Source organism: Oreochromis niloticus, linkage group LG23 (genome assembly GCF_001858045.2).
Source record: "Oreochromis niloticus isolate F11D_XX linkage group LG23, O_niloticus_UMD_NMBU, whole genome shotgun sequence".
NCBI lineage: Eukaryota > Metazoa > Chordata > Actinopteri > Cichliformes > Cichlidae > Oreochromis > Oreochromis niloticus.
The window spans coordinates 19,388,265-19,413,236 of record NC_031986.2 but is presented as its reverse complement, the minus strand read 5'-3'; the positions used below and the strand labels follow the sequence as shown (position 1 = coordinate 19,413,236).

At 38.3% G+C, this 24,972-nt stretch overlaps 2 protein-coding genes and 1 long non-coding RNA gene across 5 annotated transcripts; 1 reads left to right on the top strand and 2 right to left on the bottom strand.

Moving 5' to 3' along the window:
• The first annotated feature begins 784 nt into the window (after positions 1 to 784).
• On the top strand, positions 785 to 18,529 carry kynu (kynureninase). The gene is made up of 14 exons (XM_019352118.2): positions 785 to 950; positions 2,690 to 2,884; positions 2,968 to 3,088; positions 3,164 to 3,246; positions 10,147 to 10,208; positions 10,324 to 10,395; positions 12,396 to 12,470; positions 12,779 to 12,925; positions 14,448 to 14,546; positions 15,722 to 15,795; positions 16,121 to 16,173; positions 16,425 to 16,510; positions 17,367 to 17,597; positions 18,101 to 18,529. The coding sequence occupies exons 2-14, from the start codon at positions 2,716 to 2,718 to the stop codon at positions 18,221 to 18,223; spliced, it is 1,395 nt and encodes a 464-aa protein (XP_019207663.1). The 5' UTR covers positions 785 to 950; positions 2,690 to 2,715; the 3' UTR covers positions 18,224 to 18,529.
• On the bottom strand, positions 3,738 to 8,817 carry LOC109197057 (sterile alpha motif domain-containing protein 3). 3 transcript variants are annotated; one of them, XM_025903157.1, is made up of 9 exons: positions 8,382 to 8,817; positions 7,255 to 7,450; positions 6,927 to 7,085; positions 6,683 to 6,770; positions 6,332 to 6,487; positions 5,664 to 5,870; positions 5,239 to 5,400; positions 5,042 to 5,121; positions 3,738 to 4,937 (listed from the first exon to the last, which is right to left on the bottom strand). In XM_025903157.1, exons 1-7 carry the CDS (start codon positions 8,659 to 8,661, stop codon positions 5,320 to 5,322), a joined length of 1,167 nt encoding a protein of 388 aa, XP_025758942.1. In that variant the 5' UTR covers positions 8,662 to 8,817; the 3' UTR covers positions 3,738 to 4,937; positions 5,042 to 5,121; positions 5,239 to 5,319. The 3 variants fall into 3 exon arrangements, with proteins under 3 accessions (XP_025758942.1, XP_019207666.2, XP_025758944.1); XM_019352121.2 differs by lacking the exon at positions 6,332 to 6,487 and having other exon boundaries at positions 8,382 to 8,813; XM_025903159.1 differs by lacking the exon at positions 8,382 to 8,817 and having other exon boundaries at positions 7,255 to 7,546.
• LOC102079337 (uncharacterized) lies at positions 9,568 to 24,968 on the bottom strand. Its single transcript, XR_266226.4, has 3 exons — positions 24,832 to 24,968; positions 22,657 to 22,751; positions 9,568 to 9,901 (listed from the first exon to the last, which is right to left on the bottom strand). It is a non-coding gene; the product is annotated as an uncharacterized LOC102079337 (long non-coding RNA).
• Between the last annotated feature and the right edge of the window lie 4 nt (positions 24,969 to 24,972).

Below are 24,972 nucleotides of genomic sequence, written 5' to 3'. Positions count from 1 at the left end.
AGAAGTTTTGAACACACAAACACGCACAAACACTTTTTTAAATGGTTTATGGCATCTTAAAGGTACAGTCAGTAATTCTGTACTCAGATATACACACAGATTAATGTTTAATGATGTCTCCTAACAACTGAGTTCTCATAAACTTAAAATCAATGTATGAATAATACACAGGAGCAAGTTTGCAGTTTGTGGAAGCAGCCACGTTGCTCCACCATATTTGAATACAGTGGCCGTTCCTGCTTTAGCCAAACTAAGAGACCTGTGAGTAAACTTTCACTACTGCGTCAGAGTTTGAAGGGAATGGACCCGACATGGGACATGTTGTTAATAATGATTTGCTGCCATCTAGTGGACAAATGGCAGAAGCTTGAAAGAAAAGAAATGACAGACTCCAGCTCAGCGCCGTGCAACTCAAGTCAAACTTGGTGGTGTTTATACTTGTGTAAATCAGCAGTTTGAGAGCATGCTGATGGAAGAAATAAAAAAGATCTTTTTTGTGCATGGACACAAAATCAATAAAGGAATGTTTTTACAGTTTGATCCCGGCGCTGAATGGGAGTAAATCCCCACACAGGCTGGCTTAGCATCCGGTGGAAAGTCTCAAAGCAGAAGAGCGGACACTGATGCAGCTACAGAATAACGTCTTCTGATCACATGGCCAGCTTTGTTTTCATGTGGAACTTCGCTCTGTAAGTTTGGATTTTCATACATGAAACAGAAACCACAAAATGAGGAAGTCTTTCCTGCTCTGCCTTGTGTGTGTGCGCACAGGCGAACTTATGACAGGATATCAAAGAGCATGTTTGAGTACGTGTCATAGTTCATGAAAACAATGATTAACCTGATAGTGCAAACAAAGAGCTCAAAGAGCATTTGCAGAGGACACGATTCACTCAGTCTGACTGCTGAATGCGGAGAGGAAGCTCATCTGCAGACCAACTGATCCAACTGTGAGTTACAGCTTTCAGAGCTCGAAAACTTCCACTTTACAGCAGAATGGATAAATAATGAGGCATGCAATGCTTTAACAAGAACAACTGTCAGCAGAAAAGCCTTTAAACTCAGTGTTTAATTGTAAAAGAACTGCAGTGTTATTGATAAGGAACACAGAGATTTATCATGCATATTAAAAGGAAGCTGCCTTGTGCTTAGACAGCGTGAAACAAAACATTTTAAAGGTGTTTGGGTGTACTAATCTCTCAGAATGTCATGTTATAGGAAAATCCTGATAAAGGTTTTTAAAAATTTGTGGTTTTAAAATGAGAAAACCAATTCTGGAAGATCAAAAATTACATTTTTTTCTATATATTGTCTACTTTGTTCTTTTGAGGACTCTTGGAGCCTAATGATGTCAACTTTGATAAAAAGTCTCTGTCTACGTTAGTTTTCTTAGGAGGATATTGCAGACAAGCCCTCTGAAAAGATCTGAGTGATAAAGCTGATGGATGTAGAGCATAGACAGAAGAAACGGAAGAGAAAAACAGAAGGAAATACGAGTTTGTATTTTAAATTGATTTGACAGACCAACACTTTAAAATATGAACATACAACATTTAATATGGTTGCTTCGTGGATGTGCAAGTAGTCGCCAGTCTTTGCATGGACCTTCTGTCCTGATCTGCTGTTGACGTATGTCTCTCCATCACTGGCCAGTGGTCACACATTAACCCAGCATAACCCAGATGTGTTCCACAGGAGACATATTGGGACTAAATTTCAGGGAAATGTCTGGATATGCCCAGAATCCAGAGGATATGTGGGGGCAGGTACAGACACAGGGTGGAGTGCTGCTGCAAGAATGCCACAAGTTTAGGTTGGAGTACCTCATCTCAGTGCCTCTGTCCAGTCAGATTTCCACCAAGAGCAGTCAGATCAGAGACGGTACTCTAATGGCTGCAGGAACAGCTCAGAATTGAATCCAGCATGGCAGCAGCCCGGCCTTGGTCAGCGTCAGACACTTGTGGCATGTGCATTAAATATAGAGGTGTACAAAGGTAAATAACCAATCAGACCAATGACTAAAACATAACATTCACATATCAACAGAACAGGTTTGGGGTTCCTAAGACATTAAAATGATGCAGAGAAAGAGATTTAAAAGAAAGACTGAAAACGTCCTTTACAACACAAAAGATCCCATGTGGATAATGAATCTTTCCAGAGTAACAGTGTTGTGATTATAGGAGAACCCAAACTAATTTGTATCTTTACACAATTCTACAGCGATCAGATCTAAAAAAAAAAAAAAAAAAAAAAAAAAAAAAGACCCTTGAAACAATGCGCTACAGTTTTCACTCTAAAGAGTAGCTAAAAATAAACCCCTATAAAGTTGGAGGAATCCTAAAATTTGCACTTGGACCTTTGGCATGAGCTCTAAGAAAATAAAACAAACTGCTGTGCTAAGAACACAGTGTCTGTCTGCATGTGAGCTTAACTACCCGAAACACCAGACTTGGGTTTTTGTTTTTTTTGTTATTGTTTTTTTTAACTTCTTTTACATGTATCTGTACACCACCACAGTGGATTTTAAATTAAACCCTGAAGGCAGACTTTTAGCTTTAACGGGAGGAAGGTCAGACAATGTCAGTAAACACCTAAAAAACAGATCTGGAAGTCTACGCACCCAGAGACTGCAACCCTATTCCTAATAAAGAGAAAATGTCTTTCCTAAATGATGCTATTCCTGCAGGTCAGCAGCCCACCGATCCCTCCACAATGGATGAGTTTGACGGCTTAACTCCCAGCGAAACTGTGAAACGAGTGTCTGACTCTCTGGGCTGCAGTCCGACCTCTGCAGAAGTTGCCGCTTACTTCGACAAACAGGACAAACTGCGACATCTCAGGGAGGAATTTCTGGTGCCGAAAATTACAGAGCTGCCGCCTTGTGAGTGAAAAATGTCTCATTAAGGTCGATGGAGAAGACTATTTGTTATTAACAGTTGTTTAATTCTGTTGATGTTTCTTTAGCTGATCTCTCGCTGGTCAGTGGTGCCAAGGAGTGCATCTACTTTTCGGGCAACTCGTTGGGGCTGCAGCCTAAAAATGTCAAGAAGTACCTGGAAGAGGAACTGGAGAAGTGGGCCAAGATGTACGTTAATGCTTACATTTGATAACTGACCAAAGGATGAGGCACAGCGGCATGTATTGATGCATTCTTTTACAGTGCTATCCATGGACACACAATGGGTGCGAGACCTTGGGCATGGGCTGAAAACAACATTGAGGAACTGATGGCCAAAGTTGTAGGTAAGAAACACTGATGCTTGGCTGGTCCTACTAAAGTAGGTCAGGATTTTTGGAGAACACGATGCTTTCCAAAGCTGCAAATTTTGGCTCACCTGAACTAGTATGACAATGGCTGTAACAGTTGACTGATTAAGGAAACCCGAAAGGCAATTGGCGTTCTTGAAGGGGTTTGGGAACTTTCTACACACTCAGAAATTAAAGTACAGAAATGTACCTATAGGGGTACAATGTCTTGTCACTGGGGTGGTACCCTCTAAGGTACCGTTCTGTACCCTAAACTGTGGGTACTGATTTGTACCCTTGTAATTTGTACCTTTTACATGTCAAACCTGTACTTTAAAGGGCAAAGTTGTACCCTTAGTATAAAGTACAAAAAAGAACCCTTAAAAGGAGTACAAAAATGTCTTTCTAAAGGTTCAGTATCTACACACAGATTTCCTATATTTTTCCTCTCAAGATTTGAAAAATTGAAGATACAAAGTCAAAAATACTTGTCACATTTATTACCTTCTTAAATACATTGTTGATAACAGTTTGTATGTAACAGTTAAGCAGAGTATGTGTCATAAGCTGCAACATCAATTTCCTGTCCAGGTTTTAGCAACGTCCATTCACTATCAACTCTAACACTGTATGAATGAAAATGGTTGTCATATAACAGAGGAATGAGAATTTTTCCACAAAAGACCCACATTGTGTCAATATTAAATATGTACTTAATTTGCCAGAACAGAGGAATCTTCTCTGAATGCAGTACATCAATGACAAACACATCTCTTACACAGTATTTGACACTGTTCACAATTACTTCTGACACACGCTGGAAAGCTTTCTTAGCACTATCAACTTCAGAAAAGCCACAATAGACTGTCAGTGCTTGTTGCAGTTCCAGTGGTAATGACAAAAATGGTGTAGTCACACTTTTTCCAAAAACATTTTCAAATTCACCAAGTAAACTTTTGTTAGAAAACTCCCAGCACTGTCTGAACTGATGTCTGTTGCTCAAAGTTGTAGCAATGTTCATAAAATTTCTACAATTGCGGGACAATGTTTTGAAATACTGGTGCTTACTTTCAAATCTCATACACCATAACAAACGTAGAGGGCCGAACATTTCAATCAGTCTTGCATAGTGGATTAAATAATGACACTTTGGTGTAATTACATCCCCAAATACACTTTTCAGTTTTGTGAGAAACTCATGGACAAGCAACTTCAACAATAAAATATTCTCTTTTCGCACTTTTTTAGCCATTACAATCTCTGTTATTTCACGACATAGAAGAAAAACATGCCAATATTTACAATTAGGTGGCACACGGTCTGCCATCAGAAATGGCAGCAATCTGAACAGGCACCACTTTTGAGATGCTGATCCAACAATACCAACACTCTGAAGTCTCTCTGATAACTGTACTGGTGACTGTGATTGGCAGAGGCCGGTCCTCACCCTCATCTATTTTCACAATGTACTTTTGGAGAAAAATCAGGGTGTTCTTCAGATGTTTTGGGTAAGCAAGGTTGAAGACAAAATACAAGCAGAAAGAAGAGATGATTCCTTCAAAAATACACGAGGTTCTGCACTCTTCACTGCCATCCAACTTCACAATGTTTGGAGCGCTTCTGGAGAACACTGGTTTCCAGTCTTCATGAAGTAGCTGAACAGTTGGATAGGGGGTTTTAGGATGAACCTTTGAAGTCAAAAGAGAAGGTAGCGGAAAGCAATATCTTAGTCTCTTAACAAAAGATACATTTGTTTTCCTTTTATATAGACTAAATATTTTAATACACACACCTCTCCAAGTATGACAGAGAGATCCAGTTTCTCCTTGAAGACGTATGGCAGGAATAAAAGTGCAGCCCTTGTGTCAAGATCTGCCAAAAAAAAAAAAAAAAACACAAGATCACCCATGCATTTTATCTGGCATTTCCAGTTACCTATAAAAATTATATAAAATGGAAGCCTTGAAGTTAAAAAAAAAAAGCAAATACCTGGTAGGTCATCAGTGAGAGCCTCCTCTCTTGCATCAAGGTAGAGCTGGTAGAGTGGGGTTTTCCCTCGTGTAAGGTCAATCACCTTTGCTGCAACACATGAGAGCCCTTCACGAAATCGCTGGCTGTTGTTGGTTGGATCCACCCGAGTTCGTTGCACAGCTACAAGTAAAAAATTCATTTTCAGTACAAAATAACAGTGTATGAAAATGAAATAATCTAAAGTTGATATTAATTATGGATGGTGCTGCATAATTATTTTTTTATAGAATTTAACAACAATACTGTAAGAAGTTACATGAACATACAAAAAAAGGAAAGAGGGACAGATGAAGAAAGCAAGGTCAAGGGCAAATAAAATTTACTACTATAAACATGTTAAATGTGACAGCTATTTCCAAGTTCAATTCAGCTTTCTGACTTACACCAGTAGGCATCCCTAAGAAGGGGTACTTCTTCAACACATCCTCCACAGGCATACCATCTGCAATTTCTTTTTGCCGCCAAGCAAACGTTTGCTGCATACGGTTATGAACCACCATGGTATCTAGTTGCATCTTCTGATATTGGCACTGTAAGACCTTTAAGTGGGCGTCTATGGATAATAAATCCTCTCCTTGGAAGCATGGTCCCTTGAAAGAAAGCAAGAGTGAGAAGAGAAAGTCAAAACAGATTAGAAACCCAACATAAGACTAAATATACAATTAGAGCTGACGCGATCTGTGCATCACAAAGAACTCGTATCGGTTAAATTTAACCGATACCATGAACCAATATTTAAAATATGGAAACTCTGAAATAATTTCACATAAAATCTTAATTGTTAACTTGAAATTTTAGTTTTGGAGTCATATTTAAAATGTTTTTTTGTTTTTTTTAATCTAGTTCACCCTCTTTTAGCGCCTTCCAATTAATAATTTTTTGTGAGGTAGAAGTATTAGCACTGGTACTTTGTATTAGCAAGTGCTCTAATCCAAGTATTGGTATTGTTTCGGTTTGAAAAAAGGGGTACAGTTGCATCCCTAATCCTTAGTTTTAGATGTAATAACAGATGCAAGAACATTTTATAGCTCAAGATGTCCCTCACACCAACCTGACAAACATTTCTCTGACTTGTTCGTTGACATTTATTAGGCTGCCCTCTCCTCGTAGAACCAAACTTCTCCTTACAACGCCTCACTGCCTTACTGTCGACTAGTGGTGCCCGCTCTGATTTGAATTTACGTCTCAAAGACATATGCCATGTGTGCTTGTTGAACAGAAACATAAGTTACTGTAAAAACAATCTATACAAAATACAACCAACAAAGAATCAGTAAACATACTTCATACAAACCTACTGAGAGGCTACAGATTGTCTTACTAACAAAACAAGATCGAAAAAAGCTTCACTTTTACTTTGTAATCTTGAAGGAACCTTATGCAAATTTTAAATTTAACTTACATAACCATTTCCCTCACGATCCTTGAGGAAAGGATACTTCATTACCAGCGTCTTCACAGCTTGCACATATTCAGAATTTGTGGGATACCTGTAATATCAGAAGAAACAAGTGTTAGAGCAACTGCTGACAAACAAACTTTATCAAGTGTCAGTTATTGTTTCTTAGTAATGTAGCGTTTATTTTCAATATGACAGATTCAGCTTTTTCTAAAGCAACAAGCTAACATTACCCTGATTAACTTACATAGTATACTGTGCCACAGCTTCATATAGAACTCTGATTATTGTGTGTCTGTCCCTTGGATTTTTATGGCACGGTTCTTTGTTGTCCAGTTTTAGTTGCAGATTTTTGGGAAATCTTGGAATTTCAAAAGAGGCTGGCAGTCTCAAAGTATTTTCATTGCTGTGAAAACAGTTAAGTGTTTGTTTTTATTGCATGAATTGAAGTATAAAACACTACAGTAACAATACATATGGTAGAAACAATGATCATATTAACTAAATCCTAAAAGTGCATAACGGCCAACATGTATGCTTCAGACATACTAACTTCATTATAAATAAGAAAATACCTTATTGAAGTTGACGAAGTAGATGGTTGCCAGTCTTCTGGAGAGAGAGTCTGTAGAGTCAGCGTCACTGAAGATTCCTTCATCCTTGACACAAATTGGTTGAATTTAACCTGCTTTTTGAAGGATGCTTGGAAAAGGTATGCAACCATAGTCTCAGTAAGACCGCAGTCAACTGTGTCACCATCAACCTCATTGTCTGCAAGATAAATGGTAGTACAAACTCTAAATTCCATGTAAGGATATTTATCACCACATTTTTACATGGGTAAAAACCGTATATCACACACATTAAAACCTTTCGTACAACTTCTTTCAGTTCAAAGAAATATTCATTAAAAAAAATCAGTAAATTAAATAAAATAAACCAAATTTTTAGAGTGAATCCTCTCGATATGCAAAGTTTTCATTTTTAAATTTAGATGTTTGTTTGGGACTACTGGACACAGGAGAGCAGAGACTGAGCATGCTTTTGTGCCCTTTCAAGTTTGGAAGAAAAAAAAGACTAGAATGCTGTAATTTGTTAATATTCACTACTAAGGTGACTCCTTTCTCCAGATTTCCGACAGTTTCTGCCGTCTGTTCTTTCAGACCGATTACTTATAGCGATAACACCCGCAAGACCGTATTACAAGCTCAGATTACATGCTGAAAAAGTTCCCACATTGCTTAAAACGCGACTATCAAACCCCAGCTGCGACACCCTTGTTATATTTTAAACAAGTGCGGCGTCAAGATATTTCCTTTAAACGTTATATTCAGCCGCCCATGTGTGTTGATGGCCTTGGAATGGATGTAAAAACGTGATTTTATTAAACCATTAATACACTAATGGTAAACTGCATTCAGCTACCAGGGAATCAAATTTCGCGCCGTTCCGCTGCGCAGGGGTTACCGAACCCATAGACTGTGGCCGAACCACATATATAAGTTCAAACTTATACAAATACTATGTGTACACATTTTTCATTTTTCAGAACTGTGACCTCAACTTTACACATGAAACGTTTGTAAAAAGACATAATTTGAGCTAAGAGAGTGCCGAAACTAGCTAAATTGCTAATATACGTTAAGCTAGGCTAAACCAATAATTAGTAATTACGCTACATTTTTCTTTAAATAAAACTTACCTCTGAAACGCTGAGCTTCAGCTTCGGTGACATCTAAGCCCCACTCTTGTATTTTTGTTAAGAGTTCCTCGATTGAAAGTGAACAGAGCACACCAGGACTTGCAAGTTCGTAATCCATCTCCGTCCATTGATAAAACAAAATGGCACCTGCTGCATTTACAGAAAGTTCTAGAATCCACCAGCTATTTGTTGAGTTTCTTCTTCTACTTTTTGTTTGATGTTGTGAGGATGGGCTCAACTCGCACTCCGAGTTCAATAAGGGTGCTTTTTTGCAATTCATCCAAATAGTTATACTTTAAAAAAAACACTCTCTTAAAAAAATGTTTAAATGCATTTTTACTTTTTTTCTTTCAAATAAATTCATTGTTCTTAAAGCAGCTTAAAAATAAGGGGGGTTCAGGGAATAAAAAAACAACAACAGCAATGAAAATAATAAAAAATAAAATAAAAACACTAAAATATATGCTTAAATCAATACAGTTGCAAATAAATTACTGTCAAAAAGAATTAAAAAAAAAAACCTCTAATCAAAAAGAGCTTAATCAACCTGTACTTTATCTTTTGAAAGAATGGGTACAAATAAGTACTTTTCACAATTAAGGAACATGTATGTACCTTTCAGACGCTAAAAAAGGTACAGATAGTTACCCCGAGGTCCAATATTTGTCCTTAGACTGTATTAATGTCATTTTTGTACCTTGGGGCAAGTAATGTACCCCTTCCGTACCCCTATTTCTGACTGTGTAGCACTGCACTTCTCACAGTTTTGATACCGTTGAGTAAATTTAGAATCAGAGTACTTTATTAATCCCTAAGGAAATTATGGAAGATCATAATTTGCAGACAACTTGCCATCATCCATGCAAACTACCACGGTCATGGGGTACACATATTTCCCTAGCAACTGGTGGTTACCAGGGTTCACAAACTGGTCTATAGGCCTGTGTGATTGCAGCTTTAGCAAATGCGACAGCCAGCAAACAGTTGAGGAATGACATTTTTTCCTAGCAACCAGGGGTTTCAAAGATGGTCACTGACAAGTCTCTAGGCCCGTGTGGACCTAAGCTGCTTTAGCCTGCCCACTGTTGGAGCTCTTCTGCAAGTAGTTTTACAACCCACGTCTGCCAGCTCCTTCTTCCATGCTTTCTATTTTTGCCAATTTGCTCTGTTTTGTGCAACAGTCATTTCTGCGTCTTTGAAACTTGAGAGGTCCAAGAGCAGAACCTGCCAAAGGAAAGACTGTTATTTCCAACGATTTTAGTTGGAAATAAGTCTCCTTTCGAGTGAAAACGCTCATAGTGGTCCTAATAAAAATGGTTTCTAAAGCTTCCATGTCAACTTGAGCTAACTGTTGGATGGTTCGATCTAGAGTTTCACATTTGTGTGTTCTTGTGATGCCCACACACAGCTGTGGTTTTAAAACAGTCTGTATAATTTACCTTAGCTGGTAGTGACTGCACCTTTTCATCCAGGCCTGTTTTGAAGAGTGCAAAGTCCATCTGTGATTTCATTCGCAAGTTCTGGATGAGGAAGACAATGACAATAATACATGTGATCACTTGAGTCCTTCAGATAAAGATGACTATAGTTTGACCATTTTGTGAACTGAAGGTTTCAACAAAGGCTACTATGCTTTAAATAACCCGGATTTCCTCATTTCTGCTGTTACTGAAATGAAATGAAAGCCTTGGGGAAATTTCTCAAGCATTCACATATTAACTAAGAACATGACTCATATTGTTTTTTCTTCTTTTGTTTTTGACAGGAGCTAAAACTGAGGAAGTGGCACTGATGAACGGTCTGACAGTAAATTTACATCTTCTGTTGGTATGATACAATCACTTACTGTTTCACCCCATTTAAATGATGAAATATACAAACATAACAGACATAGTTCAACAACTTTCAAACTGAACAGTAATGTCCTTCAATTATTCTGCAGCTTTCCTTCTACAAACCCACTGAAACTCGACATAAAATCCTTCTAGAGAACAAGGCCTTTCCATCTGATCACGTGAGCACATCCACTCATGATCACATTTTTCTCTCAAATCCTCCCTTTGGGAAATTTTTTTTCTCTGATCCATGAATTCAGCTTTACCAGTTTTGTCCAACTCAAAAGAAAAATTAAACTTTACTGGATGATTAGTTGGGGTTTGATCTTGTGTTTCTCACCAGTTTTAACACTTGAGAAACATTTCTAGCCCAAAGAACTGACATTAATTGAAGGAGGAAGGTTTTTGAGATCTGTCCAGAGTGTACATTAGAGATGCCCTTGACCCTAAGTTTCTTAAGTACAATACCAATTCTGAAAAAGCTGTGTAAAATATAAATAAAAACAGAATGCAGGGATTTGCAAATCTCAAAAACCCATATTTTATTTATAGTAGAACATATGGACTGGTTCTCATACAGCATTTTTCCACTCAACTTTCTACTCAAAGTGCTTTATGCAATATGCCTCATTCGCTCATCCATACAAGCACATGTTTTCTACACCTAGGTGTTTTCTATCTAACATTCATAATCTAATGGATGCATTAACCATCCTGTTATGTTCGTTTCTCAGGAACACTGTGCTTGTGGGCCAACTTGACCCGGGGCATGTTTACTATGTTTATATCTGATTATTAACTCCATTACTAACCATTTCAAACAATATTTGGTGTAATGGTGTTCTTTACCTCTCACAGATCATGGTTCAATGAGGATAATTCACTTGTTTTTCATAAAAAATGCATTTTAAAACATTTTTAATGCACATTAGAAAGACCTGCATATAAAACACAATAGTTTTACATGACATTGATTATTTTAAAATTTTGTTTTATAATTTACCTTTTTTTCTTTTTATGTAGTGATTTAGAGAAAGTAACGTGTGACATCTCTTCTGTTCTGGGTCAAACTGACCCGCTGACTTAAAATCAAGACTAATGACTCAAGAGGATTTGTATTGAAAGTAAACTCTAGAAAGAAACAAAATAACAAAACAACAAAATAAGGGATAGCAATATGAACACAGTGTGTGTGTCTGAGAGTCTCCACAGCACACAAGTGACATGTCGTCACATGTTGCGATAGTAAACACTATCCAATGTGTAGAACCAGAAATACACAAACATTAATAGGTGGAAATGAACAAGGTGCACGTGTCTACACAGCACATGAGGGACATTTCATCACTCAGGAAAAATCTCCGCCCAAATGACAAATGTGTTGTAGGCTGATACATCGATCATGTTGTAAAAGATGACCAGTGGCCAGTGTGCAGTTATTCACTTGGTGCTGTAGGACCCTGTGACTTTGTCCAAGTTGTCAACCCACCACCCTTTGGTGGCATTGTAGTCTAGGGTCATCGTTGGTTTCTGGTCCTCTCGTGTGCTGATTTCAGCATTTTTGTGCAAAGTGCTCATGAGCACAACTTTTTTCCCCTTTTGGTGGCAATAAGGTACCAGGGCTGTAGTGTCTGTGAAGGCAAATATGGAAGACTGAGGGGCCCAGTTCTTGGTTTTCAGCAGCTCAGCAGGGAGTTCAGTTCTGTTCTTTCGGACTGTTCTAACCATCGTGAGCTTTGTCTTTAGAAGCTCCTGAACCAAGTTGTAGTCACAGGTTATGTTGTGCCCCCTGAGACCTTATGCCATATCAAGAACAACCCTTGTGACCTGATTCTTCTCTGGGGCTCCTCCAGCCGGCTTCCCAGTGTAAACCTGCATGTTCAGTGTATAGCTGGTGTTTGCATCACATGCTGCCCATAAAAGGTTCCAGAAAAGGTTCCTGTCCTACACACTTGTCCTGGGACATGTGGGTAACACATGGGTTGTACATATGTGAAAATGCACAATTTTTATTTTATATGTTGATTACCCTTATGAAGCCAAGCACAAGAAGTTTCATACTGAAAAAATACTTTAAACTATTTATTTTAGATTTTTAAAATTTAAAATGGTTCAATTTGACCTGCAACATAACAGGAGGGTTAAATCTTCAGTGTCCTTCTTGAATCTCTTTCCTCAGTACGCTGTGGAGTCTCAGATCCGTCTGCGAGGACTCGATCCTAAGGACAGCATGCTGCTGCTGTCACCCAAGCCGGTAACACACTGTACACTTTTATCTAAACTAATTTCTCCATGACTGAATAATTACTGGGTAGTTTTCCTTCCCAAAGCAAACCCTCGGGTCATCTACTTTAACATCACGTGTTAGCATATCACTACGCGATGATATAAAAAAACTTTCACAGCATTTTAACTTTCAAAGATGAAGAGCAGTTGCTGACCTATTGAGTGCATTTCATGCAGTTATTTGAGCAAAACATGTCTGTAGCTCTGTGTCAGTTAGAAACTAAACACCGTTTAAACGACAGAGCTGATCACTGATGCTCCTTTCTGTGTGTTCAGGGAGAAGACACCCTGAAAACAGAGGACATCCTGGAGGTGATCGAGAAGCAGGGCGACTCTATCGCAGTGGTGATGTTTAGCGGGGTTCAGTATTACACCGGCCAGCTGTTCGACATGGCCCGCATCACCGAGGCTGGCCAGAGGAAGGTGAGGAGAGGATACTGTAACCCAGTGGTTCCCAAAGTGGGGGGCGCATTACAGGGGGGCGCAGTATGAATACAAAAATAAATGCTTGGACACTGCTAGCATAATGGACAGGTTTTTGACGGGGCTTCCACACAGACACAAAGCAGAAGATGAAGCATCGCCAAGTTTGTTTCCAAACCAACTTCCTTCCAAACCAAAGACTAGAAAATATGATGAAGCATATCTTGCCTTTGGCTTCACCTGCACAACGGTGATGCCAAGGTAGGTCTCCCCGACAGAATTTGTTTCCCCTGCATTGGGAACACGCGCTGGGCTGTCCAAATCATGGACAAACAGTATCCCACATTCTTGATTTTTAGTTCACAAACACTTCTTATAATGATGAACTACTACTGGAATTTGGAGATGTTAGCTCTTTATACAGTAAAGTTACAGATTTTCTTGTAAAACAAAGGGGGGGCTAGCAAAAAACGTTTGGAAACCACTGCTGTAACCTAAAATACTCAGATAAAAGTCTTTAACCTCCTAAGACCCGAACTCTTCCACGGCATGCATTTTTAATTTCTCTTTGATGTTTGGGCTGATTGGGACCCGATGAATATAAAAACAAAGAATTACCAGATTTTTTTTTTTACCTGATTTTTGTTTCTAAGAAAAATGAGAGCCACATATGAGGATATTCATTTAAAATTTCGATAGAACAGTAGCAGTATAATGTCCTCGTAAGTGGATATCAGGCCCTTGTAGAGCAAAATTGAGTATTTTGGTCTAAATAACCCAAAATGTGATGTCCACATATGTGGACGGCAGGTCCTAGGAGGTTAATGATGTTCCCATGAGGCCTTGCAGCCACCAGAACCTTCCCCATTTGTTTGTATTGCTTAAATGAGAGTTGACACTTACATAAAAAAGCATGTATATGATTACAGACCAGTGCTTTCATTATTTATTTCCAAAAAAGGTCAAAAGAACAGTTCCAGAATAGATGGAGAAAAGTACCAATCCCAGATCTGCATTTCCAGCTAGAGTTGGTGGGTATCACACCCACTGTGCGAAGTTTGATGGGCCAACAATAATACTGATGCACAATTTTTAACTGAGTTTTGCCCACTGTGACTCTGATTGACCAACGTTAACGACAATGCTATTCCTTTTTTCCAATTGTGTGTTTGCACCCAAATCTTTTCCCCATTTTCATCTCAAATTTTCACCTCATCTCTCCATCATTTTATAAAATATTGGTGTTCTTTGCAATAAATCCCATATTTTTGATGCAACTCTTCAGTTGTGAAACTTTCCGGCTTGATCAAATATTTCCTTGAGTTGCGGAAAGAGTCAACGTCCAAAGAAAACTTTGAAAGACCTCTAGAAGTCCTGGAAAGGTATCGCTCAAGACCACTTACAAAAATTTGAAGAAAGTCTGTTACCTTGGAAGCAAAAGAAAAATTAATCAGGGCCTTCTCAAGACTATTGCTCTGTGCTGTATATTAAGTTGTTACGGTGTCCTCTGTTTGTCTGTCAGGGGTGTTATGTCGGCTTCGACTGTGCCCACGCGGCAGGAAACGTCGAGTTGAAACTGCACGACTGGGGTGTCGACTTCGCCTGCTGGTGCTCCTACAAGGTCAGCCGACAGGAGACTTCTAAAGACAAGTCCTGCTCACTGTTTCATAGAGACACAGTCCAGAGTGAATGAGACTCTGCAGAGCTGTAGGACAAATCCGTCCTTTCTGAGGAATATTAATGTTCTTTCTAGCAAGGGTTGAGACAATACACACAGTTCCGATTTTAGACTCTTATACCAGGCTGTCAAACTCATTTTACATCGTGGGTCACATACAGTTCACTTTGATCTCAAGTGACCAGCAAAACTCACATTTAATCTCTGCGATATTTTAATATAAGAAAAAGAACTTCAACAATAGATCTGTTTTTCTATTTGATAAAGAAATGGTGCTGTGGTGAAGAAAGAAGTCTGTCAGCATGACTCTTTGGGCTTTAAGAAATGAATTACAGAACAAGTTCTGGTATCTCATTGTCCACACTGTCCTGTAATTATACAATCAAAATTTGTTATTAATTGACAGAATATTTCTTTGTTTTGTCAGGATGCACAAAGCAGCTCATGAGAGAAATTAAGCACACCATCACCTATCAGGGTTAGATTTTTCTGAACTCAAGAGTAAGAAAACATGCAATTCTATAACAGATACTGAAAAAACTGGAACTACCTGTCATTTAACAGTTTATTACTTATTTACTTTGGTGTATGAATGACCATGCGGGATGTCTTTATCAAAAACCAATGGAAGGGGCCTTTAAAGATCAATAGCCTTGGCTGATCTCCCATTCAATAACTTCTGTACTGCTACTGTTTTATCTCTCTGCAGCAGTGATGTTACATCTACCTTAGAGCCTGGCTCCATCGCTGAAAACTGTGGATCATTTAAACTGAAAACTGCTTGTTAACTGCCATAATCCTTCACATGTAATCCAGGACAGTTTGAAAGAGAAATTGATGCAAGAGCAGAGCGAACAGCCTAAATGGACAGAACAGGGGAGTGAAAATGTCCGAGAAGATGATCTTAATTTCAGACAAATTTCACAGACTTTTTTATTCATGTATCATAAAAGTAGCGGTAAATACTTATCTCCTTATCACCATTCACTCCACCTTACTGAGGACTACCTTGCTCACTAACTGCCCTGTTAATGAACTGCAGGTGATTTCAGTACAATTGTCAGATAAAAGTATAAATGAGGAACGCTTTGTGATGACTGTGGCTTTTTTGTTTGCAGTATATAAACTCAGGTGCTGGTGGTCTCGCTGGGGCATTTATCCATGAGAAACACAAACACACCATCAAACCAACGTAAGAAACACTCCTCAGACATTTTAGCTGGTGGGGATTTTTGTTGGTAGGGTATCCCAGATATCCTTGGCCTAATTTTGACACTCTTGGTTCAGTCACAGCACTGGCAAGTGACACCTTGAGTCAGTCACGGCCAGATGTGGGACATATATGAGATAAACAGTCGTTGCCATCTAGGATAGTGAAACTAATATCAAATGATAAAATATATCAAACTTTTAAACTCAAGTATCTTTCTCATAAATTAGTCAAAATATGTTAATAGACACAGGATTAAAGATTAGATTAAATAAAGTAACACAGCTCTCTGTTCCTGTGTCCTCAGGCTGATGGGATGGTGGGGACATGACCTGAAGTCTCGGTTTCAGATGACTAACGGTAAAACTCACCACAGATTCCTCACTGACCTCTGCGTCCTCAGTACCTCTCTCAAGCCTGCTGTGTGCTTTTAGAGTTGCTATTTGCTACCATCTTGCAGTCTCATGTGAACATTACATCTGCAGTTATGTCTGTTTGGAGACCTTTATGCTTAGAGTGTAAAGAGCACACCTCTCAGGCTCTAAATGAACTGATTTTGAATGGATCCTGAAGCTTTGAAAGGGTTCTTGACTTTTTCCTTCTGTTTTTAGTGATGGAGCTGCAGCCCGGAGTGAGCGGCTTCAGGCTGTCGAACCAACCATTCCTGCTGGTCTGCCCACTGCAGGCCAGTCTGGAGGTACTCCTGCTAGACATGTTAATCGATCTGAATGAAACTTGTTTTATAAGCTTCCTAGGGTTCCAGGATTATCAGCATCAATTTAGCTTTTGGGAATTGTGAATCCTTACAAATTATATGTAGTTTATGTAGTAAATGATCTCAAAACAACAGCTATATTACGTGTACGATATATGCGCGACATTGAAATTACACGTATGTTGTTGACATTATATGCAAACTATTGACATTACATGTGTGTTATGTGCAGGTTATTGAAGTTACATGTCCGTTATTAACATTACAAGTGTTATGTGTATGTTTTTGACATTACATGTATGTAATGTATGTATGTAGTGCACTGGCACTTTAGGGTAACTGGAATTGTTGTCATGCATATCTGTAAGTAAGTGTTTATCAAACAGTGATGCTAATAGTGCCTGTAGCTGATTACAAGTGGAATATACAGCTTGAAAAAAGTATATGTGTTTATTATTCATCTCTTTTATTGATTAATTATTGTACATGTCTATTTAATGGTTATTTAGTGTTTGCTTATTTCATCAGTTTATTATTTATTATGGAAGCTTGTTTCTGCCACTGAAAAAAAAGCTTTTTTTGCCATACATAAGTTAAACATTTGGGTTATTATCTCACCTTAATTGCTCAAACTTATGTAAATAACTGAAAAATTGAGAAAATTCGTTTTTTAAAATTTGAGAGAGTAATTTAATTTCATGTTTATGGAAGGGTATAATTGCTGTTTTTAGGCTTCCTTAATATATCAGCATAGTCTTGTACAAGAAAAAAACCCATCTGCCTGAATTAACATCTATTTTTCAGTTTCTTTCCTCATACTCGATTTAAATCTTGCCAGGTGTTTAACATGACCACCATGCAGGCGCTGCGCAAGAAGTCCCTCCTACTGACGGGCTACCTGGAGTATCTGATTAAGCACTACTACACTAAGGACCCGGCTCAGCCTCACAAACCTCACATCCACATCATCACACCGTCGGACCCTCAGCAGAGAGGCTGTCAGCTTTCGCTCTCCTTCTCTGTTCCCATCAAACGAGTCTTTGAGGAGCTGGAGAAGAGGGGCGTCGCTGTGAGTATAAATCCCGATATCTGTTTCTAGTACGAGGCTAATCGGGCAAAAATACAAGAATGCAATTAATTTTAACATCAAATTGTAAATTTTGTCTTTTTATTTTAAGTTCTGTGTTGTGATCATAGAAAATGTAGAAAAGGGGTTGGTCACATATTTGGCATCTTAGCCAGTTCAATTTTGTATTTGTTTTCTTTTTTTGGAGCCAGAAGTGTCCAAAGTTTGTGAATTCAGCTTTTTTATAAACATAAAAATACCTGATAATTAGTGCCAAGTACATACAAATAAAACATTAGCATTTAACTCACTAAAACCAGAGCACAGACTGGTGGATGATCTTAGCAATTAACTTCATAAAGACAACTATAGGGACATGCTCGCTTTTGTAACTTGCCTCCAGTGGCTTTTGGAGGAACTCCAGTTTTTGGCATTTTAATTCCTTGAGCTTCAGAAAATGACCACCTGAACCATTTTGAACTCTTTTGTCATTTCCTGTTTCATAGTGTGACATGAGGGAGCCCAGCGTGCTGCGAGTTGCTCCGGTGCCAATGTACAACTCCTTCAGTGATGTCCATCGCTTCATCAGAGTGCTGGGAGAGGCTCTGGCCGCCAGCAAGCAAAATTAGGAGAGGAACTGACTGCTGCAAACTCCTGTGTATAAAAGGGACCGTTACCTAATTGACTCAGATTTATTTTTTTCATGATTATTAGGATAGTTGTAAAGCATTATGCTTTCTTTAAACGCCTCAGGTCTCTCATTTTGTACCTTTTGGAACCACTTGAGCCTCATTATCTTCACTGTATTGTTAAACTTTTTAAAAAAAATTATTTTTATCTGTTGCAGAGATATTTGTCATAAATTCTCAGAAGTAAAAGAGTTTTAGTTGACAGTTTAAAATAAAGCTAAAAACATCCTTCAGATTGAGAGACAACCCTGACGTCCCCTTGGTCTTTGTTGCGTTCTCTCTGTCTCTCTTTGAAATTGCACATAAAATATGGCGTGTTTTGCATACCTACCTAACACAGCAGTACTTAAAGCCTTTTTGCAAATTTTTGCAATCTTATTGTTTTTTTAAAAATTATTTTTTATTATTTAATAAAGTATAGTAATGTAACATGACATGACACAAGGCTTTTGCATGAACAATAACTGCCTGAATCCATGACTAGCTGCAGTAAAATAAAAGATGGATGTACTCACCAAAGCACCACCCACTACTAAGTAGTGGGTGGCCAATAAAGCTGATTCTGACAGGAGATACTCTAGCTGTGACTACTACTCGAATAAGGAGAGTTGTAGTACATCAGTGCTTCACATACTTTTTCAACTTGCAGGTTGGCACAGGTACCATGTTGTCAACCAAAGACTACACCATGAAATCAGTATGTGACCAAATGCTACGAGACAACTAACCTTCATTTTAAAAGCTGTGGCTTTAAGTAATGGCAAGAAAACTGTATTTGCACAATTTTATGACACCACAGTGATTTAAAATGTATCATCTTGCACTTAAAATAGTGAATTGGATATAAATCCTTTGATTTTAATAGATATTCGTATATATTTTCTCATACGTATGGTGCTGTGAAAAAGTATGAAAAAGTATTTGCACCATTCTTGATTCATTAGCTTGTTGCTATTTGATCAAACAAAATTTAATATTAGACAAGGATAATTCAAGTGCCTGACCCTATGTGAAAAAGTACATTAATGATTTTTGTTTCATTGATCCTCATTCTGAAAGGCCTTTTTCTTAGTTATTATTATTATTATTGCTATTTTTATCTGCTGGTTATACAAATCTTTTCTTGTAGTTATTGTATCATAATTAAAGATAGTATTTATCACATCTAAACAGACTATTAGTGTTAAGGTGTTAACACCGGTGTCACACCAATTATATTTCCGTATATTTCTTCGATATAAATGATCATAAACATCTCATTAAAAAAGTGACAATTCTCAAAAGTTCGATGCTATTCAAATAATGAACTATTTGTATAAGTAGGAAAAAATTAAGAAACAGTTCCATGGTTATTTATTGTACACATATATAATTTATTAATAATTTAATGATTTAATGATTGATGAGTGATTTCTATGTCAAAAGGCAAATTGTCCTGGCTTTACGCAACAGCAACAGCACATGGGGAAACCCGATGATGCAGTTGTGTTGAACAAAAGTTATATCCCACATTATGATTGCAAAAACATTTTCTTTGAACAGCCCGTATCAAAATGCTGCTGTAGCCCACACTCCCTTCACCCTTGTGACCCTCCTCTTCGGTGGAGCGTTTGGGCACGACACCCAGCGAGCTCACAGCATGAGGTTTGCAAATTACGGCATTTTTTTTTTCATTTGGGCTGTGAGGGAGGAATCTAATGAAACCCTTTTTTTCTCCCCCCTCTCTCCTCCTCACCCGTCTGTACATTACACACATGAGTTAGCCGACAGTCCTCCCCCTTACCAATTAACACCTACTTTATTATAACGTTGACTTCTCCCTAATGTTCTTGCATGTGTTTATGCACTATTACCTTGACGGATGCCTATTCCACGATTAGACATAATTGGCATATCAATATGCAAAACCTAAATGGATTAACCTTCTTTAAAACTAATGAGCACTTGGATGCCCAGCTGGGGAATGGACCAAAATTAGCATTTGTCATCTTTTTGGGATGATGTGAGAATAAATAATTGAAGAGTGGCTGGTATTGTCTTTCCTGGGGCTACTTAACCTTACAGTGACTGTACTGTAAAATGGAGAAAGAAAAAGAGAGAGCCAGAGAAGGAATATGCAGATTTACTGTCTTAATGATGACCGTCGGCTTGCTGGGTTCACACACACATGCAGGGAAAAAAAAATACAAAGTAGCTCCGTCTTTGCTGAGGGAAGTGGACAGTTTTGATCAAAGAAAGGGCAAAGTAAGGTTTAGTTAGGCAAAACAAACTGTGGCACTTTTGAAAGGTTTTTCATGATCAGTAGTGGAGGATTAGAAATATACCCCAAATCTAAGCACTTACGGGTAGATTAAAACATTTTTAAACATGTAAACATGGGTGTAATAGAAAAAGTATTTCCAACATGTTATTGAGCTTTCCTAAAATTAAAAAAAGTCTGTCCCATCTTAATAAAGCACAAATGTCAAATTATTGCAGTAGATTATCATTTGTTGCTAAGATAAATTGCTCTAGAGGAGGGGCAGCGTATAAATATCTAACTTACAGTGACTTACACATGAAAGTTTCAAATCTAAGTATTTAAGTTAGGATAAGGAAGTATTTTCAGGAGAATGAACATAAAATATAAAAATAAAGAGATGCAATGTTGCAAGTTCTAAAATACATTTGTGAAACTGCTCCAATGGTTACAGAGCTTTTTTTGCCATTACAGTGAGATATTTACACCTGTAAATACTCCAATTCAGGTCAGTTTTAGTCAAGATACTTCAGTACTCTTTGTTTTTAACATGTTTTCTTAGATGAGCTTCAGAAAAAGACTGAAAGCTGTAGGGGGGGAAAAACAGCTCAGCTTGGGTAGCACCAAGACAGAAATATCTCCCGAGTCAGTTTGAAACTTGTTGTTAAAAATTGGTTTCTCACTGTAATGTCCAGCACTAAAAAGAGATATTGTGATAGAAAGACTCGCACTATGAAGTCTCAGTTTCTCAGTGAATATGTCACCATGAGCCAGTATATTCTGTGTACTGCTCAACTCTGAGAAAATTACACGGCTCCAAGAAAAGCTTGGGCATGGCGTGGTCTGGCAGGAGTTCAAGGTTGTGGGATCAACTGACAGTTAAAACATAACTTTTTAAGTCCAATATCCCCCCCCCCAAAAAAAAGCTCAAAAAGCTGCTTGCATGTGGCTAAGTAGGTCAGAGCACAAAAAGATAGTTTTGGCTTTTAGAGACAAAAATGACCTTTGGAGTTTAACGTCCAAATGAAAGACTGCAAGCTGCCCAGAAATCAGATCAAACTTCTGAGCTGATAGGTGAGGTAACATGGTTTTCTGCAAACACAACTATTACTGTTACTTTTACTTGTGGACGACTTTTAATAAAATTACTTTGCCAAGTATTAATGCCATAGATTAACTATTACCATTGTTTGCAAATGCAGTACTTAAAAAAACCCATTACATTATCCCATGGTAATGTAGCCGATGACATATTAATACATTGCCCATGAACGGTGATGGACAGGTTGACAGATCAGGTCTGACAGTAGTCTCCATGGACTATGATGACACTGTGATCTGCAGTGAGAGTAGGGAGCAGGTGGAAGAAAGAGAGGTGGAGGTATCCTCTGGAGAGAAGAGAAATGAAAGTCGGTAGAATCAAGATAGAATAGATGTGTGTTAATGAGAGGCAGACAGGTGGAAGGGTGAAGGTGGATGAGTTTACATACCTGGGGTCAACCACTTAAAGCAACAGACATTGCAGTGCAAGAGAGGCGAAGAAGAGAGTGCAGGCAGGGTGGAGCGGATGTAGATGAGTGTTAGAGGCAGAAAGATGGCAGCTAGAGTTGAAGGGAAGGTTTACCAGGTGGTAGTGAGACCTGCTGGGATGTAAAGGGTGGAGACGGTGGCACTGACAAAAACACAGGTGACAGAGCTGAAGATGTTAAGATTTACTGAGCGTGACCAGTATGGACACGATTAGAAATAGAAGAGAAGAAAAGATAAAATGTATATATAACTACACTTTATTATCAATAAATGCTAATAATTTGGATTCTATAAACAAATGAAACGTTTAAATGATCTGAGTGTGAGTATAACACGACTGTGATGTGACAAAATAATTTCTGTGTACCTTCTTTTAACATAGTTTTCTTTGCCTAAAGCTACATACAATTAAATCATTACTTTAATTCAGGTTCAGATGTGAAACAAATACTTCATTTGCTATCTTCAGTTGAACAACAGAACTTGTAGGGTCGCATTTATTCTAGCAAACCTTTTAAACATTTAAGTTTCTAATAAATTTCATAAGTTAATGAAAGAGCTGCACATTCAGTGAAACTGACTTCAGATTCACATTCATACTTACCCAAATTGTTTTGTTTCCTTGTGCTTCCCCCAAACAAATCCAGGTAAAATCCAGGATGGCAAAAAGGAAGTGGAAGATGTATTCAGGGCCCAGGACTGTACCAAGTGTGATAAAGTACAGAGGATGGATTGGCTGTTTTAAAGTTTCCAGAGTGGAAGAGATGTCCTACCCCACACCCAGTATGAGTAAATGGGTAAATATACATATTTTCTAAATCTTTGCAAACACATTGATTATACAGTACTATGCAAATTTCTTGAGCCCCATCTCCCAATTTCCTTTTGCTCCCCAGAAGCCAGACTTTTTTTCTTTAACTTGTGTTTATTAAAGTTTACAATTCTGTTCGATTATATCAAGATACAGTATAGTGAGTTTGAATAGTACTTCCAATACTAAGAAAATTCAAAGTAGCGATGCATAAAAAAACCTTGCCAAATGATTAAAATTGCAGCACAAACTAATATTGTTTATCACATACAAAGATATTTTATGGATCCCAGTCAAAGCAGACGTTCACACTGCAGGTCTTAATGCTCAATTCCGATTTTTTGATCAAATCCGATTTTTTTGTCTGCTTGTTCACACTACACATAAAATGCGACATCAAACGCGCTCTAGTGTGAACGCTCAAAGCGGCCCGCATGCGCAAAAGATGTCACACACAACTCGCTCTGTTTAGACCCAGAGCAAACAATATTGTTTGACTGATTGCCCTTAATATAAAGACTTCGGACTTTATGTTTCCAAAAGTTTGCTTTAAGTTACTTTGTTATTTACATAATAATGCAAATAACCTAATAATGATCCTTTTTGCTGTTTTAGAGGAGCGGTGCTTCAAAGGATAGTTGCAGATTTCTGTCAGAATCTGCAGAAAATACAGTAAAAATAAAATGTTCACATTTCTCCAACGTGGTCTTCCCAACAGTTTCACCGGATGGCAAGAAATCGTTCGCGATGTCCTATCGGGCGCTTCTCCGGCGCTGATAATTGGCGTCTGTCTTGTGTCAGTGACGTAAAAGACGGATTTAATGCGACTTGACCATTCACACAGCAGTCGCTTTCTAAAACATCGGATATGTATTGGATTCAGGACCACATACGAAAGTGACCCAGATCGGATTTGAAAATATCGGATTTGTGCCGTTCACACTGTCATACCGTGATCGGATATGGGCCGCATAGGGTCAAAAAAATCGGATTTGATGCGCTTTCGCCTGCAGTGTGAACGTAGCTGTTAATCTCTTTTAACTTAAACTGGAACCTAACTCAAAGAAAGAACCAATGTTGTGTCTATATGTAATTATATATTTACGTGTTGTAGCCAGTCACAAAAACACATCATTTGTTCCCATTTCTTCAGACATAAAATAGTATTTTTGCACCAACAAGGTGATTCTCAAAGAGCTATTAGCTGAAAACTTGGCAAATCTCAGCGTGATGTGCTGTGCGTTCTTAAAAAAATTTGGGTGTCAAATCTAAAAATGTATCTACAGCAGATGAACAGCATCTGAAAGCCAAGTCCTTAAGACACAGGAAAAAATCCAGCAGCTTACATGGGCCACTGTTGAAGCAGCAGAGAACAGAAAAAAGGCAGAAACATCCAAAGAAGAGCTGTGAATGTCTTTGAAGAAGTCTGGAAAACAGGTTGCCACTATTGCTCCCCAATTGAGCAGGTGAGCCGTATGCCAAAAACTACTACAAGGACCCAGTTTGAAGTTCACCCATGTCCTGTGTGTCATTCCACCCTCACTAATATCCTGCTTTCCTGTCAACTCTCTCTGGATTGGCCTATTTGTTAAAGACAACAAAAGCTTGGAGAACTAGATAAATGAGAAGAAAAGGCTTCCCACAGCAAAATATAAAGAAATGTGGGCTAGCTCAAGAGTTTTGCACAATACTACATGCCATGAATGAAATGAAGAAAAAATAGCACTTTATAATGTCTCCTGATCAGTTGGTTAAGCAGAAAATAAACTTAATGGTCGACTGTTTTATCCCATAAATGTCACGTTTTTAGGAACAGGAAGCTTCAGAATCCAATTTGATTAAGAGCACTCAAAAAAAGACCTTCCTAAATGTTCACTCAAACACAATCGACCTTTATTTCAGGTTGACTGTACTTCTGCCTCACCCAGAAAACATCACTGGTCATATTTTAATAATCCAAACCCAAACCTTTGATTGGATTCTGGCATCCTTCTGCTTTCACTGCCTTCAGTCTTCACGTGAACACACACGCAAAGCTGAACTCCCCAGGCTGAACGCTGGTCGATGGTGGCAGCAGTTAACAGGTAATAGGGATTGAGAGCTGCATGA

Bases quoted from the DNA above. Each gene is read 5' to 3' on its own strand.
- kynu (XM_019352118.2), top strand. From the start codon at position 2,716: ATGGATGAGTTTGACGGCTTAACTCCCAGCGAAACTGTGAAACGAGTG. The intron at 10,209-10,323 runs GTATGATACAAT...ATTATTCTGCAG, and splicing joins TAAATTTACATCTTCTGTTG to CTTTCCTTCTACAAACCCAC. The intron at 16,511-17,366 runs GTACTCCTGCTA...AAATCTTGCCAG, and splicing joins CACTGCAGGCCAGTCTGGAG to GTGTTTAACATGACCACCAT.
- LOC109197057 (XM_025903157.1), bottom strand. From the start codon at position 8,661: ATGAATTGCAAAAAAGCACCCTTATTGAACTCGGAGTGCGAGTTGAGC. The intron at 7,451-8,381 runs GTAAGTTTTATT...TTTATCTTGCAG, and splicing joins TGAAGCTCAGCGTTTCAGAG to ACAATGAGGTTGATGGTGAC. The intron at 5,871-6,331 runs GTTGGTGTGAGG...CTTTCTTTCAAG, and splicing joins GTCAGAGAAATGTTTGTCAG to GGACCATGCTTCCAAGGAGA.